Source organism: Molothrus aeneus, chromosome 22, assembly GCF_037042795.1.
Source record: "Molothrus aeneus isolate 106 chromosome 22, BPBGC_Maene_1.0, whole genome shotgun sequence".
In the NCBI taxonomy this organism is placed as follows: domain Eukaryota; kingdom Metazoa; phylum Chordata; class Aves; order Passeriformes; family Icteridae; genus Molothrus; species Molothrus aeneus.
Window position 1 is genome coordinate 6,143,142 of NC_089667.1, and position 18,415 is coordinate 6,161,556.

The window sequence follows — 18,415 nt, forward strand, 5'->3', positions numbered from 1 at the left end:
GGACGGGGTGATAATTCCATTCTGGATTGGAACAGGAGCACCCAGCGCTGGCAGCTCCTCCTGCCCAGGGGAGGTCACTGTTGCTGCACAGAACGGCTCAGACCGGGCAGTTTTAGGTCGAACGGCGCATTTTAAACGTGGAACACCAGCAAACCCCTCCCACGGCAGCTCAGGGCTCCTTTCCTTCCTCATCTTTCCAGAAATCCACCAAAAATCAAGCCCACAACTGCATCGTTCCCAGTGGAGCCTGATAATTCCCAGGGCTGCACCAAGGGCAAACCAAATCCCATCCCCAGATGCCTCAAGGCATCAAAACCGGGCAGATTAAAATAATTTCTTCACCTTTAATCACCTGCAATTCAAGACCACACAGCTGAGAAGTCATCCACAATCAACTGCATCTGATCACTGCATTAAAATTAGGAAATGATATCCCAGGGGAGAAGAGCTTTGCTTGTGCTGAAGAGGTGAAAACTCTGGAAAGTTCCCCTCTGAGGGGGACAGAGCCTTCCCAGCAGCCCCACACAGGAGGAATTTCGTCACGGTGCAGCATTTCAGGGAGGTAAAAACAGTCTGAACACGCCACCAGGGAGCTGTGGATCCAAGGAAAACATTTGGAGGTAACCATGGAGCACCAGGAGGGATGAGTCAGGGCCAGGAAATTCTTGGAAATGAAACAATGGGGATCACCCAGCAGGGGACAGGGCCATTGTCAGCCTCACCTGTGGGGTGGAGGGGCTGGAGAAGCCCTGGGGAGCTGGGAAGGGGCTCAGCCTGGAGAAAAGGAGCTCCAGGAGGGACCTTGGGGCTCACCGGGAGAAAAAAAGAGGCTCAGGAGGGACCCTGGGGCTCAGCTTGGAGCAAAGGAGGCTGAGGAGGGACCTTGGGGCTCAGCTTGGAGCAAAGGAGGCTGAGGAGGGACCTTGGGGCTCTGCTTGGAGAAAAGGAGGATCAGGAGGGACTTCCTGGCTCAGTCTGGAAAAAAAAAGAGGTTCAGGAGGGACTTTCTAGCTCTGCTTGGAGAAAAGGAGGCTCAGGAGGAACCTTGTGGCTCAGCCTGGAGAAAAAGAGGCTCAGGAGGGACTTTTCTGGTTCTTCTTGGAGAAAAGGAGGCTCAGGAGGGACCTTGTGGTTTAGCCTGGGGAAAAGGGGGTTCAGGATGGACCTTGTGGCTCAGCCTGGAGAAAAAGAGGCTCAGGAGGGACTTTCTGGCTCTGGTTGGAGAAAAGAAGGTTCAGGAGGGACCTTGGGGCTCAGCCTGGGGAAAAGGAGGCTCAGGAGGGACCTTGTGGCTCTGCACGGCTCCCTGCCAGGAGGAGAGGATTTGGGATCTTATCCAGGGACATGAAGGAGAGACGGAGCAGCCCCGAATTCCAGCAGGAGAGGACATCAGCAGGAATTTCCCCATGGAAAGGGTGGCCAGGCACTGCAAGGAGCTGCCCAAGGAGGTGTCACCTGATGAGGTGACAAAACATCAGGAGAGGTTGAAAAGCTCCTCTTTAAAGACAATTGTGCATCTCTAAAGGTGAACGTAATCTGTGTGACCATAATCTGTAAATCCGAGATAAGGGGATGGGGAGTGTTTAAAGGGCTGAATAATGAAGATATAATGAATATATTTAAAATATAAATATAGAGAAAAAAGTATAGAATAAAATATAACATATAGAGTAATGAAGATATTTAAAATCCCCGGAGGTGCCCAAGGAAGGGCCGGAGGTGGCACTGAGTGCTCTGGGCTGGGGACAGGGTGGGGATGGGTCGCAGGTTGGACTTGGTGACCCTGGAGGGTTTTTCCAGCCTCAGTGATGCTGGGATTCGTCACAGCGGTGCCCCCTGTGCCCTCCTGCCTTCAGCAGGGGTTTTCAGCTCCCCCAGAGAAGGTTCTGCTACTTTGTGAAGCATCGCCCAGCTCAGGACACCGCTCCCAGCCACCCCAGCTGACCCCGCGGCAGTGCCGGCGTGGGTAATTAATCAGGGTAATTAATCGGGTGGATGTTTACTCCGAAAGCGTGTGACAAACCCCGCAGCGATGTCACAACCCCCCCTCCCCGCCACCGCCGGAATTGTCACATCTCAGTTGCAGCGCTTGCCATGCAAATGGAGCCTCCGCATCCCTGCTCTGCCTCCCGGGGGAAAATCCACCCATACCCCACTCCAGTTCTTCATTTTCAATATCCCCATTATTCAGCCTTTTCAACACTCCCCATCCACTTATCTCGGGATGTATTTACGCAGATTATGTTCACCTTTAGGGATGCACAATTCTCTTTAAAGACGAGCTTTCAAATCTCTCCTGACATTTTGTTTGTCACCTCACCAGGCTCTGCAGAGCCTCCTCCTGCCTTTCTCCATCAGTGCAAATCGAACCCACCCCCTCCCAAATATGCAAAGGAGGATTTTAATAAAGGAAACCTTTTGCAACAAAGGCTTTTCAGCCAGGTGGGATCCGAGCTGGCATCCAGAGGGAGAGACAGACAAACACCTACCCCGGCAGAGGCTGTTAAAGTGGGTGTGTGCTCGGGAACATGTAGGAACAAGGGAGGAGGGAAGAGACAGGATTCACCCTCCATGCAAAGGCAGAAAAGGAGCTCAAACCTCGGGCAGCGCGGCCTGAACGTGCACAGGGAGAGATGTTGTGCAGAGCTGCCCATCACAAATCACCTCATTGCAGGGGTTTTTAATTTTTCACTGAGAACTTCAGAGGGTGCTGGTTATTTCTGCTGAAAATATTACGGCAGGAATCTGAATTCCTGCATCAGGATGTGAGGAATCCATCAGGATGTCAGGAATCCATCAGGATGTCAGGAATCCATCAGGATGTCAGGAATGTACAAAGGAGAAAAAAAATCCCCCCCCACCCCAGAACAAAAATGATGATGTGCTTTTTCCTACAGTGCAAACCTGTCTTTCCTAAAAGCTCATCTCTGTTTCTGCCCAAACCCAGCCTGACCCTCACCCCTGCCCCAGATTGCCACTGAAGACCCTCACCCAATCATATCTGCTTTTCTTACACCTTTAATACTTGAAATTTTCTCCCTTTTTTTAGAACGGAAGCACGGAGAGTGTAAAAAACACAGGAATCGCCAAAACTGTGGAAGATAACGAAAATATTCCACACTCTTGTGTAAATAACACTAGAAAGAAATCACTAAAACTGTGGAAGATAATGAAAATATTCCACACTCTTGTGTAAAAAAACACAAGAAAGAAATCACTAAAACTGTGGAAGATAATGAAATTATTCCACACTCTTGAGTAAAAAACACAAGAAAGAAATCACTAAAACTGTGGAAGATAATGAAAATATTCCACACTCTTGTGTAAAAAAAAACACAAGAAAGAAATCACTAAAACTGTGGAAGATAATGAAATTATTCCACACTCTTGAGTAAAAACCACTTTCCCCAGCCCAGGTTTCACTGGGTACTAAATGAAATAGTTCAGCCCATAGGGAGCTCCCTGTGGGAATCAGCGCTGGCTGAAGCAGCATCCACAAATCCTAGAAAGTCATTTTTGGGATCTCCCTGTGCTTGCTGTGCAAGCTGGAGCCTGCCCTGCCTTGGTGGATAAAATAGGACTCAATGCAGCGTTATTAGAGGGTCCAGATTGAAAATTGCTATTGAGCAGCCAGGGATGGGGCTGGAGGTGGACAGCTCATAGCCAGCAGTGCCTGTTTGCAGAGCAAGACTCGTGGGAGCTGTTTGAAATTAGAGCAACAAAGGATTCTTTCAAAACGCCAGGTACCTGTTGAGGTTGGAAGCAGAACCACAAAATTCCCAGTTAAACAAATACAAAGCCCTGGAGACCTCGCAGTGTCCACATTCCAAGGGGGTTTGTTGGTAGATTTGAAAATCCACTTCTTTTCTCATGGCTAAAGATTGCATTTTGCCTTCTCTGTGCCATAGAAAGGGCAATTCCTCACCAGATTTGAAAATCCATTTCTTTTTTTGTGGCTAAAGATTACATTTTGGGCTTCTCTGTGCCATAGAAAGGGCAATTCCTCACCAGATTTGAAAATCCACCTCACTTTTTGTGGCTGAAAATTGCAATTTTGGCCTTTTCTGTGCCACAGAAAGGTCAATTCCTCACCAGTGCAGGTCAACACCTGTGCCAAACCCCGGCCAATTCCTGCTTTACTGTGGATGTAATCACAAGTTATAAACAAGAAGATAAAACTATCTCCCTAAAGATAAGGGCTGGAGGAGAATAGAAAGAGGAGCAATCTCTGATGTGATTTACTGGCCAATAAATGCAGTGAGTCACTGCAGTAATTTCCTGTTTGCAGGAGGCCAAATTCTCCCACCTCGAATTGGAAGAGTTCCTGAATGGTGGAGTTGGAACTGGAGGAGTTCCTGAAGTGGTGCCTCGTCCTAGAGACTTGCACAGGATATTTTCAGGGTCTTTCCAGGATATTTTCAGGGTATTTTCAGGATATTTCCAGGATATTTCCAGGGTATTTCCAGGGTATTTCCAGGGTATTTCCAGGGTATTTCCAGGACATTTCCAGGATAACACAGGGGTTTGTGGCACTGAGGCTCTGGATCCTGGCTCCAGCTCCTCCTGGACTCATGCAGTCCATGCAGTAAAGCAGGGGGAATGGAAGGGAAATATTTCCCCAAAGAGAGCAGGAGGTGTCCTGTCACCCTGATTTTTAAAGTTTTTCTAATCCTTCTGATGTTGACATTCTTGTAATGAACTTTCTCACACACTTTCTGTAAATAACTCAATGTTTTTCATTCTTTTATGGAGAAGGAGAAATTGGATGGGCTGTTGGTTTGTGCAGTGTCATTGGAGAGGTGGCACTGTCACTTTTGGAAATCTATGAATGTTGGAGTCAGAAATTAAACTCCTCATTTTACCTTAAGAACAGCGGCATCTCCACATTGTTTTATTCCATATAATGAATTTATTTCCTGTAGTGACAGTGCCCTTAGAGGAAGGGACACCTTGTGGCTGTCTCTGTGTCAGACAGGCAAACACAATCCAAAAGTGAAAGATTTATCTGATAAATCCCTTCCCCTGGGACAAACTGAGGAGGGAACTCACTGCTGGCTCCCTGTGCCTTCAGGCCCTGAGCTGCAGGGATTTCACAGGGATAACAGAGGGTGCAGGTGAAGCCCTGTGGAATTTGCAGCAACCCTGATGAGGGGAGAGGTGGTAAATCTGACTCCATGTTCTCAGAAGGCTGATTATTATATTATATTATATTATATTATATTATATTATATTATATTATATTATATTATATACTATATTATACTATATATTATACTATATATTATATTATACTATATATTATATTATACTAAAGAATACAGAAAGGATACAGACAGAAGGCTAAAAGATAATAATGACAAATTTGTGACTCCTTCCAGAGTCCTGACACAGCCTGACCATGATTGGCCATTAAGTTAAAACAATTAACATAAAATCAATCAAATAATGACCAGGTGGTAAACAATGTCCAAACCACATTCCAAAGCAGCAAAACACAGGAGAAGCACATCAGATAATTATTGTTTTTCTTTTTCTCCGAGGCCTCTCAGCTTCCCAGGAGAAGAATCCTGGGCAGAGAGGACTTTTCAGAAAATGTGATGGTGGCAAAGCCTGGCCCCAGCCGTGCCTCTCCCTCACCCGTGCCCGTTCCCAGCTGCATTAATTAAAGGCAGCAATAATCAGTGGGGCAGGCAGCCAGGGAAGAGTCACTGCAATGCAGATCAGCTCCTGATTCCCTGCTTGTTCTACAAGCACCAAATCTCCTTTGATCAATACCTGAATAATCCTTTCAACATCCCTGAGCCTGTGGTTGCTGCTCCCGGTGCAGAGAAAGCAGGAGATGGGGTTGGCCAGGCCAGGGAGAGGAGTCACTGCCCACTTCAAATCATAGCTCAAATGTCATCTTGTTCTTTTAAATCTGCCCCAGAAAGTCTGGCTGCTCTCTGCCCAGGCTGAGGGCAAAGATGAAAAGATGATTTTGTTTGGGATTAAATCTGAAATGCTTTCCAGGGCACAGCCAGGGAAGGAGATGGAACTGATAACATCGTAATCCTTTTTTCAATCTAGCTACTTAAGAGAAATATCTGCTTGTTCAGTTGAAATGGCACAGCCCACAGGGTGAAATACATTTCCCAGGGACATGGGAATGGAGCTGAGATCTGACACTGAGATCTGGTGACGAGGAAATAGATTTCCTATAGGAAGTGTCCCCATTTGTCATGGCTTAACCCCTGTGGCACCACACACCCCACAGTGCCTGGCAGGGTGGGGAGAGAGCTGTGAGCAGGTACAAAAACCATGGTTGAGATAAGAACAGTTTAATAGATGAATACTGGAAGGAAATTATTATAATTTCATTATCAGAGAGATAATTTCATCATAATCATTTCATTATCAGAGAGATAAATAAATAAACTCCAATTAAAACAATAAACACAAGAGCTCCCTCCAGCTGCTGCCCTGAAACTGGTGCCTCAGTCCCTTAATTTAAACCATGGGTAATTTTCCTGCAGGATGGAATGTCCCTTTGGCCATGGTCAGCTGTCCTGGCCCTGCTGCCTCAGGGCTCCTCCTGCACCTCCTGTCTGGGAAAATTCCTTCATTTGGGGCAAGCACAGCAGCATCAGTTTGGTATCAAATATTCTCCTGCTAAATCCAAAACCCAGCACTGCACCAGCTACTGAGAACAAAACTCACCCTATCCCAGAAAAGCGCTTTTGAGAATTCCCAAAACATTTAATTGAGGATCTACTACCACTTTACTCACTTGCACAACTCCAAGTCAGAGGTTGCTTTTCCCTTCCCAGTAAATCAGTTTTTGGGGTTTTTTTTTCCTGTTTCTCACAGCAGGGGGAAAAAAAAATCAACTTGAAGCTCAGCTTTTTCTTGGGAAAACTCATTTCCTCATCAGCTGCTCAGGTTGTAAGGAAAGAGGGTGGAGCCTTCCCAGGCTGCCATCCTCCAAACCATACCTGAGTATAAAGAGCAGAGCTGCAGCCAAGAAACTCTCAAAAGCTGCCTCCAGTGCCTGCTGGGATTCCAAGGCTGGTTTCATTCTTCCCCTGCTGGAACTTGCTGCTCCAAAGACAAGAGGGAAGCTGGACTCAGCTAATTACATTGGAGGATTAATTACATTGCCACGGTCTCCATGTGATACTGGATTGATTTTTTTTTTTTTTTTAACACAACTGAACAGGGTCTTTTTTTCCCTCCCCTCTTCTCTTTCATCTTTTTCTGCACACACACACACACACACACACACACACACACACACACAGTGGAGATGTTGCAAACAGTCTGCATGAGCCCTGAGCTGCTTGTCAACCAAAACATGAGTGAAAGTGAAATCTGTGGCTACAGCCCAGGCCAGGGATCTCCCCTGCCTGGAGAAACTGCCAGTCCCAAGAGCTGCTTCCAGCAGAGCCCATCTCTGCCAGACTCTGGATTAACTGAGCTGAACGTGGCGAGCCCCAAGATCTACCACCCTCCTCCTCCTCCTCCATGCAACCCTCCAGGGATGCCTGCTCCTGCTGGTAAGAGAAAAATCTTTATTCCCATTCCCTACTTTGTGCTTCTTGCACCGGCTGGCGGGGCCTGGGGCTCTAAGCAGCACAGAGCGAGCTCAGCAATCCCAGAGATGTTCAGATTCCCCCCACTCAGGCTTGGCTGGATTTTGCTGTGTTCTGCTGCTGAGCTCAGAAATTCCAAAGGATGCCCAATGTTCCATCCTTTCTGTCCATCTCCAGCGCTTTGCTGCTCATTTGTATTCTGAATTGCAAGTTTGGCTCTGAGCTAACAGCAGGGTAATAGATGTGACCTTCTGAGTTATTAACATTTCAAAGTCACAGCAAAGTGTGGCTGGTGAATCACGGCCTTTGCAGAGTCCCTCAGTTCCTAGGAAATGTCTGATCTGTCACTGGAAACTCTTCCCAGATAACAACACATAGCAATCTTACCAGCTTGTTATAAAGCTTTTCAAGATAACCTTTGAAATGCTCTCCAAACAGTAAATAATTCATTGCCAAAAACACCAATCTATGAAAAAAAAAAATCATTTCTAGAAACAAACTCTGCTTTTGGAGAGTTCAGTGTTTTGATTATTCAGTGATAGGTTAAACACTGAGAAGTGCCAGAAGTCTCAGCACAGAACAGCAGCCCCATCTCCATTCCAAAGGCACCATTTGCTGCTCGGGATCGGGATGGGGATCGCTCCCTCCTGCTGGAGGGCTGGGAAACAAAATCGCGCAACAAGAAACCACATCTTGTGGGGCTGGTTCCCCTGCCAGGATTGCTGCTCTCTGCCATCCCAGGGTGAGGAAAATGAACCCACAAACACCAGAGGTTGGTGTCCAAACAGGAGACAGAGGAGTCCTTTGGCTTTATTCCAATCAAGGGAGAGGCCATGGGGCATCCCCTGGGGTCTCTCCAAGTTTTGGAGGATGCAGCCTCCTTTTTCTCCCAATTTCCAGCCACATTTCCCTTCTCTCTTTCCCCAGTTCTGAGGTACTTGAGAGGTTCAGACTCCCCAGAACACCTGATCCCAGAGATTTCCCAAAGATTCCCCTCTAATGTACAACCCTCTCTTTTAATTTTGAATTCTTATGGAATTTAGGGGGTTTTCCCCATTGGCTGAGGTACTTGAGAGGTTCAGACTCCCCAACACACCTGATACCAGAGATTCCCCTCTAATGTATAACCCTCCCTTTTCATTTTTAATTCTTACAGAATTTAGGGGGTTTTCTTCCCCATTGCTTCTTTCATCTCTCAATGTCTCATTTTGTTTCTCAGCAAACCTAAAGTTTATTTGTAAAATCAAATCTCTTTTTCCATTCATCAATCAGTGGAATGCTTCCTATTGTTTCTTTTCTCTCCCAGTGCTGGTTTTATCCACCAGCAGAGCCACAGCTGGTTTGGAAAGACAAATCCGCCATTCCTCTCACCAGGAGCTGCTCCATTCCCATCTGCTGAGCTCCCCTGCTTCCCCTCCTGCAGATCCCACACACAGATTTTGGTCAGGAATATTGGCTCAGGCAGCTCCCGTTTGATTTAACAGCACCAGCAGCCTCTGGACCAATGCACCTCTTTCATTTCAGGCTGTTGTGTTGTTTCATCCTGAATTGTGTTTGATCACAAGCAGCTGTTTCTATTCCTCCTGCCATGAGCTGCAGTGGGAGCAGAAAGTTTCTCCTGCTCTCAGGATCCCAGGCTCTGCTTCCCTTGGAGCTGGGGCTCTCTCCATTGTTCATTTCCATATTTCATTGGGAAAGCCCTGATCTGGTGCATGAAATCTGTAATTTTTTAATGGTAATATCTGTTACTGAATGAATTTTAGATAAAGGTTATTCCAGGCAGGGGGACACACAAGGCAGGGATGTGAATGCCAGAGTTACATAAAAGGTATTTCAAAAGCCAATGGATTTAAGCTCCTAATCTGGGCAAGTCTTTCAAGTTTGGGGATGCAGGCACCAGATGCAAGGAGACCTAACACAAACAATCACAGAGCAGCTTGTTTTGACAGAGAGAGAGCCTGTTTGGACAATGAGGTATATTCTCAAGTAACTGTTCCATTTCAGTGCAGAAAATCATTGTTTCACTTTGAAGCACACAAACACTCCCAAACACACTGAGAGCCACGGGGCAAAGCCACTGGACAGAGCATCCCCATCTTAATTTTGAACAAATTCTGCTCCTTGTTGCACTGATAACAATTTCACAAACCACAGGACAGGAAAGTGCAAAGGCAGATTTACCACAACACAGGAAAATGAGAGTGTGAGAGGGGCAGACACCTAAACACCGCTGACACATTCCCCAAAAGCAAATCCATGCTCCATTCCCCAAAAGCAAATCCACATTCCCCAAAAGCAAATCCACGCTCTGTGGCACGCAGGAAAACTGAGAAGGAATTCATTGAAGGAGTTATTGAGCAGAGCCAAGGGAGATGTGGAAATTTCCCACAAGTGATGATGAGCACGGGGATCAGAGCCCGTTCCCCAGGCTGCCCTCGCCCTCCCACCCTTCCCCAGCAGCTCAGACAATTGTGTCACTTTCAGCATCGTGTTGTGACTTTTCCAGACTCTGAACTTAGCTCTGATCCCCCTCAGAAGCGCTACATGGGTGTGAGAGTGAAGATGCCAGTGCGGGAACTGCTGAGGAAAATCCGACTTTCCAAAGGCTTGGACCCAGCTCCAGGCAAGGTGAGAAATGCCCAGGGCTGGGAGGGTTCCTGCAGCACCCTGGGGCACACAGCCATACCCCACTGGGTGTCTGCAGGGGTCACACCTGCAGCTGCTGCCTCTTCCAGCCACCAATGCTTTTAAAAGTGGAGAATAAACCAAATTTCAAACAGAACGAGGGCTGGGCTAGGGGCAGTCCCAAGGCAGTGGCAGCAGGAGCCCATCCATGCCATGGGTGCTGTGCATCATTCAATCAAGGCAAAGATGGCCCAATAAACAGCAAAAATATTGCTCCAGACCCTGCAAAAGCAGCCCAAGGAGCTGATCAACTCCCAGGCTGCTGTAAAGATCCTTTTAAAGCTGCCATGAATTAATTGCCCGCTCGTGGAAATCTGTCCATCTGCAGCCCCTGCTGAGCAGAACCCATAGCCCAGGAGGCAACTGCACCCTGTTCATGTCCCAGTATTTGCCACTGTTTCATCTCTCCTCCCTGTAAGCTCCTCACACTGAAGCTGGGTGGTTTTGTCTCCTCCTCAGGAAGCCTCAGCAGTGAAGATGGTAGCCAAAGGATCCTCAGGAAAAACAGGTTTGGAAACGCCTCACTTGGTAACTGAGCCTCCTTTGCTAGCAGGATCATCCCTGTGAGGTACCCAAAGAGCCAGAGCACTCCTGTCCCAAGCTCAGTGGTCCCTGCTGGGTCCCTTCCACTCCAGCTGAGCATCACCACCCTGCCTGGCTTATCTGGCTCTTATCTGGGGCAGTGCTGGTGGCAATCTCTGCTCTGTGTGTGCCTCTCCTCAGCTCTGAACCTTTCCTTCCCTTTTTTTTTTTTTTCCAGCAGAGAAGAGGAGATCTCACCCTTATACAGAGAAACAGCTTAGACAGGTATGCAGAACACCCTGAACCCCTCTGTGCCAGGCTCCCGGGGCAGAATTCCTGTTCTATCACCCAGGGAGAACAGGACACTTCATGTCTGCCTCCCTCCCCTTCCCTCCTCCTCCTGTTGCTGTTTCAGAGCAAGCAGAGCGCTGGGCAAAGCCCCAGAGGCTTGGAGGACCTCGACATCCTGGTGGAGGTGCTGCAGGAGGATCTGAACCAGAGCCAGCTCGGGGAGGAGCCTCAGCGCCCTGTGCCAGACGGGCTCTGGCAGGGATTCAGCCGGGAGCTGCAGAGCTGCCGCTGGCAGAGCGGGGAGGCACATGGGGGCCTGCAGGGACCAGCAGAGCTTCACCCCCGCTCCTCCGGGAGAGATTTCCACCCCATCCTGAGGGGACAGGCGGAGCCTGCCCGCCATGGTCAGCAGGAAAGCACCCAGAGGTCCGGCTCGCCTGGGATCTTCTCCAGGACAGGCGGGAATGGGGGCGGCTGGTGGGTGCAGGATGGTCCCTTGAGCTGCCAGGAGGGTTTCACGAGGGGTTCTGCACCCCGGGAATGTCTCCTGAGGAATTCTCCATCCCAGGGATGTCTCCTGAGGAATTCTGCACCCCAGGGATGTTTCCTGAAGAGCTCTCCATCCCAGGAATGTTTCCTGAGGAGCTCTCCATCCCAGGAATGTCTCCTGAGGAGCTCTCCATCCCAGGAAGGTTTCTTGAGGAATTCTCCAGCCCAGGAAGGTTTCATGAGGAATTCTCCATCCCAGGAATGTCTCCTGAGGAATTCTCCATCCCAGGAATGTCTCCTGAGGAATTCTCCATCTCAGGAAGGTTTCATGAGGGATTCTCCATCCCAGGAATGTCTCCTGAGGAACTCTCCATGCCAGGAAGGTTTCTTGAGGAATTCTCCATCCCAGGAATGTCTCCTGAGGAATTCTGCACCCCAGGGATGTTTCCTGAAGAGCTCTCCATCCCAGGAATGTCTCCTGAGGGATTCTCCATCCCAGGAATGTCTCCTGAGGGATTCTCCATCCCAGGAATGTCTCCTGAGGAATCCTCAATCCCAGGAAGGTTTCTTGAGGGATCATCCACCTCAGAAAGGTTTCCTGAAGAATTCTCCATCCCAGGAATGTCTCCTGAGGAATTCTTCATCCCACAAGGGTTTCCCAAGGAATTTTTCACCCCAGGAATGTCTCCTGAGGAACTCTGCACCCCAGGACACGCCTGCAGTCCCCAGCTTGGCAGAGATGCTGCTGGAAGCTCCCAGGGGCTCTCCAGATGTGGAGGGACATTTGAGGCCGACCCCAAATTCCTTCACCAGGCAGGACCTCTCTGCCCTCTCCTTCTTCCAGTTCCAGCTGCGCAGGGAGGAAAATTTGCTGAGGAACATCCCAGAGGAAGAGCTGCTGGCTCCTGATGAAAATGGCAACAGGTTTTACCCCTCCCTCTCTGTCCCATTTTTTGCAGACAAAATCAGCAACTGCACTTTTACTGTAGAGAGCAATAAACCCTTAAACATCCCAAAATTTCAGCATTTTTCCAGCATTAGTATTTTATGCTTTACAATGCACTCTCCTTGTTCCTTTGGGGTGTTTTTTACCCTTCCCTTTGGGGGCTTTCAACCATTTCTTTGGGGGGTTTCTACCCCTCCCTTTGGGGGGTTTTAACTCTTTCTTTGGGGTGATTTTACCCCTCCCTTGGGGGAGGTTTAACTGTTTCTTTGGGGTGTTTTTACACCTCATTTGGGGTGTTTTTACACCTCATTTGGGGTGTTTTCACCACTCCTTTGGGGTGTTTCAACCATTTCTTTGGGGGGTTTCTACCCCTTGCTTTTGGGTGTTTCAACCCCTCCTTTTGGGGTGTTTTCTACCCCCCCTCTTCAGGGGTTTTACTCACTCCTTTGGGGGGTTTTAACCCCTCCTTTCCCTTCTGCCTGTTCCCAACTGAGTTCTCTTCCAGGCTGCTGCACAAGGCTGTTGCCCAGGGAAGGAGGGCTCTGACTTTTGCCCTGGCCCGAAGATTTGCATCCCTCAACAAGATTGACGAGAAGGATGCAGAGAAAAGGGTAGGAGGCTCATTTGCCATGAAAAAAAAGTCATTTTTTATCCCCTGAAAGCCTCTGTCAAACGCCAGCCAAGCACCAAACATCCTTCTGCTGTCCTGGAAAAGAGGGGAAAATGGGAATGGGGAGGGAGTGATGGAGCACAAATGGGAACAGAACCCCAAAATCCCAACTCCTCACTTTATTATCTAAAAAATGTTGTTGTTTTTAAACTTTTTTTTGCCTTCCACTGCAACTCTGTGCCCTTCTTCCCTTCTCAGACTGCTTTACATCTTGCTGCAGAAAAGAACCAGCACCTGATGGTGAGCGACCTGATCTCCCTGGGAGCCAACGTCAACGAGCAGGACAGCTCTGGGAAAACTCCCCTCCACCTGTGTGCAGAGAATGGCTACCTGAGGGTTCTGCAGGTAAACTGGGGGCTCTGGTGGGGCCAAGGTGGAGTAAAAGCAACTCATGGACCTCCTGGTGTTGGAAATAACCAAGGGTGTTCCATACAGCTCTGCTCTGATGTGGTTACAGAGGGATTTGGTGTGGTGGCGTTCACAGGGGTCCCAGGATGAGGGAAGAGATGAGAATGTTGATTCCGTGTTTCAGAAGGCTTGATTTATTATTTTATGATGTATATTATATTAAAACTATGCTAAAAGGATAGAAAAAAGGATTTCATCAGAAGGGTAGCAAGAATAGAAATAAAATAATAAACAGAAAATAATAAATAAATAATATTTAAATGAATGATATTTAAATAATCAATAAAAATAATAAAGGAATATAAATTAATAAATAAAATAAATAGAAAATAGAAATAAATAGAAATAAAAGAAATAGAAAAGGAATGATAACAAAGGCTTGTGACTGACAGTCCGAGGCAGCTGGGCTGTGATTGGCCATTAATTAGAAACAACCACATGAGCCCAATCCCAGATGCACCTGTTGCATTCCACAGCAGCAGATAACCATTGTTTGCATTTTGTTCCTGAGGCCTCTCAGCTTCTCAGGAGAAAAAAATCCTAAAGAAAGGATTTTTCAGAAAATACCATGGCTACAATTTGGGGGTGGAAAGGGTATTTTTATGAGGGATTTGGGGGGAGGAAAGGGTATTTTTGGCACTGGCAAAAGTCAGGAATCACCTGGATATTCCTCATTTCAGGTCCTGAAAAGCTGCAAGAGCAATGGGGTGTGTGTGGAAGTGGATCTGCCTGACCACCACGGTGAGAGGCACAGCTCCAGCGCGGGGCTTGGCTTAGATCCCAAATCCCTAAAATGCAGATTTGCCAGGGGTCGGGCACTGGGTTTGACTGTGCCATGGTGTCCCACGCAGGTCTGACCCCCCTGCACTGTGCTGCCCTTGCCCACACTGTGCTGGTGACAGAGCCCCAGGGCTCTGCCAGGGACAGCAGCGCCGGGAGGTTCCTGAGGCTCCGGAGAGCCCAAATCCTGGAGGGGATTCTCTGCCTGCTCCAGATGGGAGCAGAGCCCCAGCTGCAGGTGAGGATCAAGCCCAGCACATCTCCAGCCTGCCTTAAGTGTTCCTGTCCTTGTGCAACCACGGGATTTGCTGTCATCTGCAGGTTCTGCACTCATGTCCAACCTCCACCCCCTGCCTAAAGCTCGAGGAGAACACAGAGCTCATGTGTTTGCTTCAGACTCATAAAGCCCAGGCACAGGATGTTCCTCAGGAGGTAACCATGGCTGCTTTACACAGGCAATGTCTAATTCCAAGATTAATTTCCAGGATTAGGCAAATATTCAGTGCTTAAAAGCAAAAAAAAAAAAAAAAAAAGTTGCATCTCTCTTGTCTTTTACAAGGTCTTTGTTGCCTCGGTCAGATAAGAGTTCCCACCAGAGTGCATGTAATAAATGCAATAATATAACAAGATTTCCATTAGAAATACAGATTTAAAGCCCCATTTCAAGTCACTGAGGTTCTCCCAGCACCCAGCAGAGAAAAAAAAAAAAAAAAATCATTTCAGTGCAGTTCAGCTGGAAATGGACTGTTCTGGTCTCTTCACTGTCCAGAGCTGCAGCCTGCTGGACGCTCCCAGAGGAATCCCCGCTCCCCCAGCTGCAGATAACTCACCTGGCCTTGGCTCCTTGTCATCCTCAGACCTCCTTGATGTCCTTCTCCAAGGTATTTTGTGGTAGGAGGTGGAGTTCAGGTAGTTGGGGGTTTGTGTGTCTCAGCAGCTGGGATGGAGTGGCTCAGTCCTGTCCCATCCCACAGAATCATTTGGGGTGGAAAAGAAAACCCCAAAATCATCAAGATCAAACCTCCACAGCATGGAGCTGCTGGAAAAAGCGCTCAGCACCTCATCCCAGCCTTTGAATTCCCTCATTTTCCTTGCAAACCTCCTTCCTCCCCCAAAACCAGCCAGAAAAATGAGGGAATTTATTCCTGCTTTAGCAGGAACAGCTGGGCTGGGACTGGGCTGAGATTTGCTGCTTTGTTGCCTTGCAGGGAAATGCTGAGAGCTCTCACCACCTGCACCTGCTGGGCCACCTGCTGCAGAGGACAGACACCAAAATATAGAATATTTTATATTATACCTTGAACTGACTGCTGGAAAGATCTCACCTGGACCCAGAATTAAAAAAGCTGATAAATGAGGGAAATCCTCAGTGCAGGTTGTGGCAGGAATTCAGTGTTAGGTGCTCCAGGAAGAATTGCATCTTCATTTTCTCACAGATTTGTGCTTCTCTGCTCAGGTCTGAAGCTCTGATGATTTTTCATGCAGGTGTTTAGCCCAAGAAAAAGATTTTGACTATCCAGGGTTTAATCTTGGGGTTTCAGCCTAAAACTGATCTATGCACTCCAAATTCAACATCCAGATAGACTGAAAACCTCAGTGATTTTAAACATGAGCTCTGGGAATTCAGAGCCTAAATATTAAAAATATTTAATATTTTCTGCAGTCTGGCCCTGAATTTGGCCAAGGCTGGAGTGGTCACACTTTAAAGCACTCTCAAGGTGAAGTCCTTCCAAAATAAAGCATCGTGCTGAGCATGTTTCTTCAACAAAAATCAAGCTTTTTATTGATGCAATCAGAATTTTCCACCCTTAGTGGATTGTAGGTGAAGTCTGGGACAAAGTGTTTCGAATCAGCTCCTTTCCAACAGATCTAACAGAGAATTTTACCTTTATAAAATTTAAATCTAGAGCAGCTCTTGAAGGATCACTTCTTTAAACAAAGCTGGGAGCACAGCAAGGAGCTGAAATGATCCTGCACTGCCAGAAAACCGAGTTATTCAGTAGAATTTTTATAAACTAGATAAATTTTATTATTTATTACTTCTTCCCAGACTTACTCTCGTTTAATTTTAACTTCTGGTTGCGAGTTTGCTGGTTTCTATGAAACTTCCCTGTTTGCTACATAGGGAGCAATTCTACTTTTACAGAACCTAAAAGCAAAGCCAAAAACTGATCCAGCAGCTCCTCACGTGTCTCCTGTGGAGGAAAATGGGAGATTTCCACGTGAAACCACTGCAGGATCCAGTGTTAAGTACTCAGCATCTTTGGGGAATGATTTTAATGAACCCTTTGCATTTGTTTCTTGTGGTAAAAAAAAAAAAAAGGTTATTTTTGTGTTATGGGGTTTCCTTAAGTGTTAAGCTCCAAGAGCTACATTGCACAAGGTGAATTAACTTGGAGAAGTGGCAGTGTTGAAGTGAATTCCAGTGGGATTTGGGTCATATCCTGTGATTCTGATGCCCTGAACAGCTGAAGAGTTCTCTTTTGTATTTCCTTTAGCTTGAGTGAGACGTAATTATTCATAATCTTTCAGTATTTCATTAAAAATTCTATATATTATATGTTATTCTCATGAGGAGCTGCATAACTCATCCACCTCCTTCCAAAGCCTTCCCTCGTGTTTTAATAATCTTAAATATTTTCTTTTTCCCTTTTTGTCCCAGGTTTTATGGATGTTTTTCCTCTCTGAATATTTCTCTCTGTCCCTCCACCACTGCCCATCCTTCCTTCTGTTTGCATTTTAACTCTCACTGAACTTTTTATTCATTTGAGGGCAATTAAGGAAGAACTTCTGGGTTAGCTCAGCTTCCATTTGTGGGATTGAAGGGTCAGACCCAGCTCTTTATTTTCATTATAAACCAACCCAGAAATCCCACATCACGAGGGTGGAGCAGAGTGTTGAACAAAGAGAAGAGCAGCCATGAACATCTTCAGGGGAAAAAACCTGAATTTTCTCACAGTTTTTCTTAAAAAAAAAAACATAGAAAACTCTCATTTAATAATCCAACATTAATCTTGTAGTCATGGGAACCATTCAGGGGAAAGGACAGGAGTATTAAACTATTCTTATAGATATCATTTATTCAATATACTCAGAGATGAACTTGCTTCTACAGTATATTCTACCACAGTTATCCATTAATTGCGTTGTTAATTGCTTTACATTGTTTCATGCTCCTTCCTGTCAATAAATACATTTATTTCATGCAGTAACTTGTTTTTTTCTGTACTCTTCTATTCATACTAAGCTCCCAGCAGAAGGGACATCACGGAAAAGGCAAATTAAGCAGAGCTTGGAAGCTGAGAAGTGTGGGCAGGTTTTGTTGTTGGTTTGGTTTTTAGGGTGGCAGAAATCCTCCAGCGTCCCCCTCTCCCAGCAGTAACTCCAATATTTCCCAGTTCCAGTAACTCCAATATTTCCCAATTCCAGTAATTCCTGTCACTCCAAGGGGAAACAGGACCCAAATTCCTGGCAGAAGGTTCTGGAGGGATCCAGCTGCTCCCCACCCCTGGCACCTCACCCACAGCACAAACCCAACCCCTGCTTGGTTTTCAGCCTCACAAAAAGCGTCCTTGAAGCCCCGATTTGCTGCACAGTCTCAGTTACTGCTCCAAAGACTCTTCCCCAAGGCTGCTGGATTTTGCTCAAAGAAATTTTTGCGCCTCCCAGAGCCCAAAATCCTCAGCTGAGGAGCAGGGGGGATGCTGCCCACTAAAAGAGATCATGGCAGGCAGAGAACAATGCCGGGGTTGTAAGCAAAGCACAGGCAGGAAAAGAAAATAAATTAAAAAAAAAAAACCAAACCCTAATTCCCTGTGAAAAATGGGTATGTCATGATTGGCTTTTTGCAAATATTCAAATGAATATGATATGTGTTGTGTTAGAAAGGTATGCTGTGTTCTATACTGTTAAATACAATTTTAGGTTATAACAAAATGTTAAAATAGAAGCTATGGGATGTAGGATACTTTTTTTCCTAAAGAAAGGACTCTCACTGAGATAGCAGCCACAGGACACCTGAATCTTTCAGAGAAAGAGAATTTATTGCTCCCTTAT

At 46.8% G+C, this 18,415-nt stretch overlaps 1 protein-coding gene across 1 annotated transcript; it reads left to right on the top strand.

The window, feature by feature from the left end:
* Positions 1–536: 536 nt before the first annotated feature.
* Positions 537–17,571, top strand: LOC136565773 (involucrin-like). The gene is made up of 13 exons (XM_066564563.1): positions 537–620; positions 7,278–7,532; positions 10,075–10,196; positions 10,713–10,761; positions 11,014–11,060; positions 11,191–12,479; positions 13,007–13,112; positions 13,370–13,516; positions 14,260–14,320; positions 14,431–14,597; positions 14,681–14,791; positions 15,129–15,240; positions 15,568–17,571. Exons 2-13 carry the CDS (start codon positions 7,283–7,285, stop codon positions 15,576–15,578), a joined length of 2,472 nt encoding a protein of 823 aa, XP_066420660.1. The 5' UTR covers positions 537–620; positions 7,278–7,282; the 3' UTR covers positions 15,579–17,571.
* Positions 17,572–18,415: the final 844 nt, after the last annotated feature.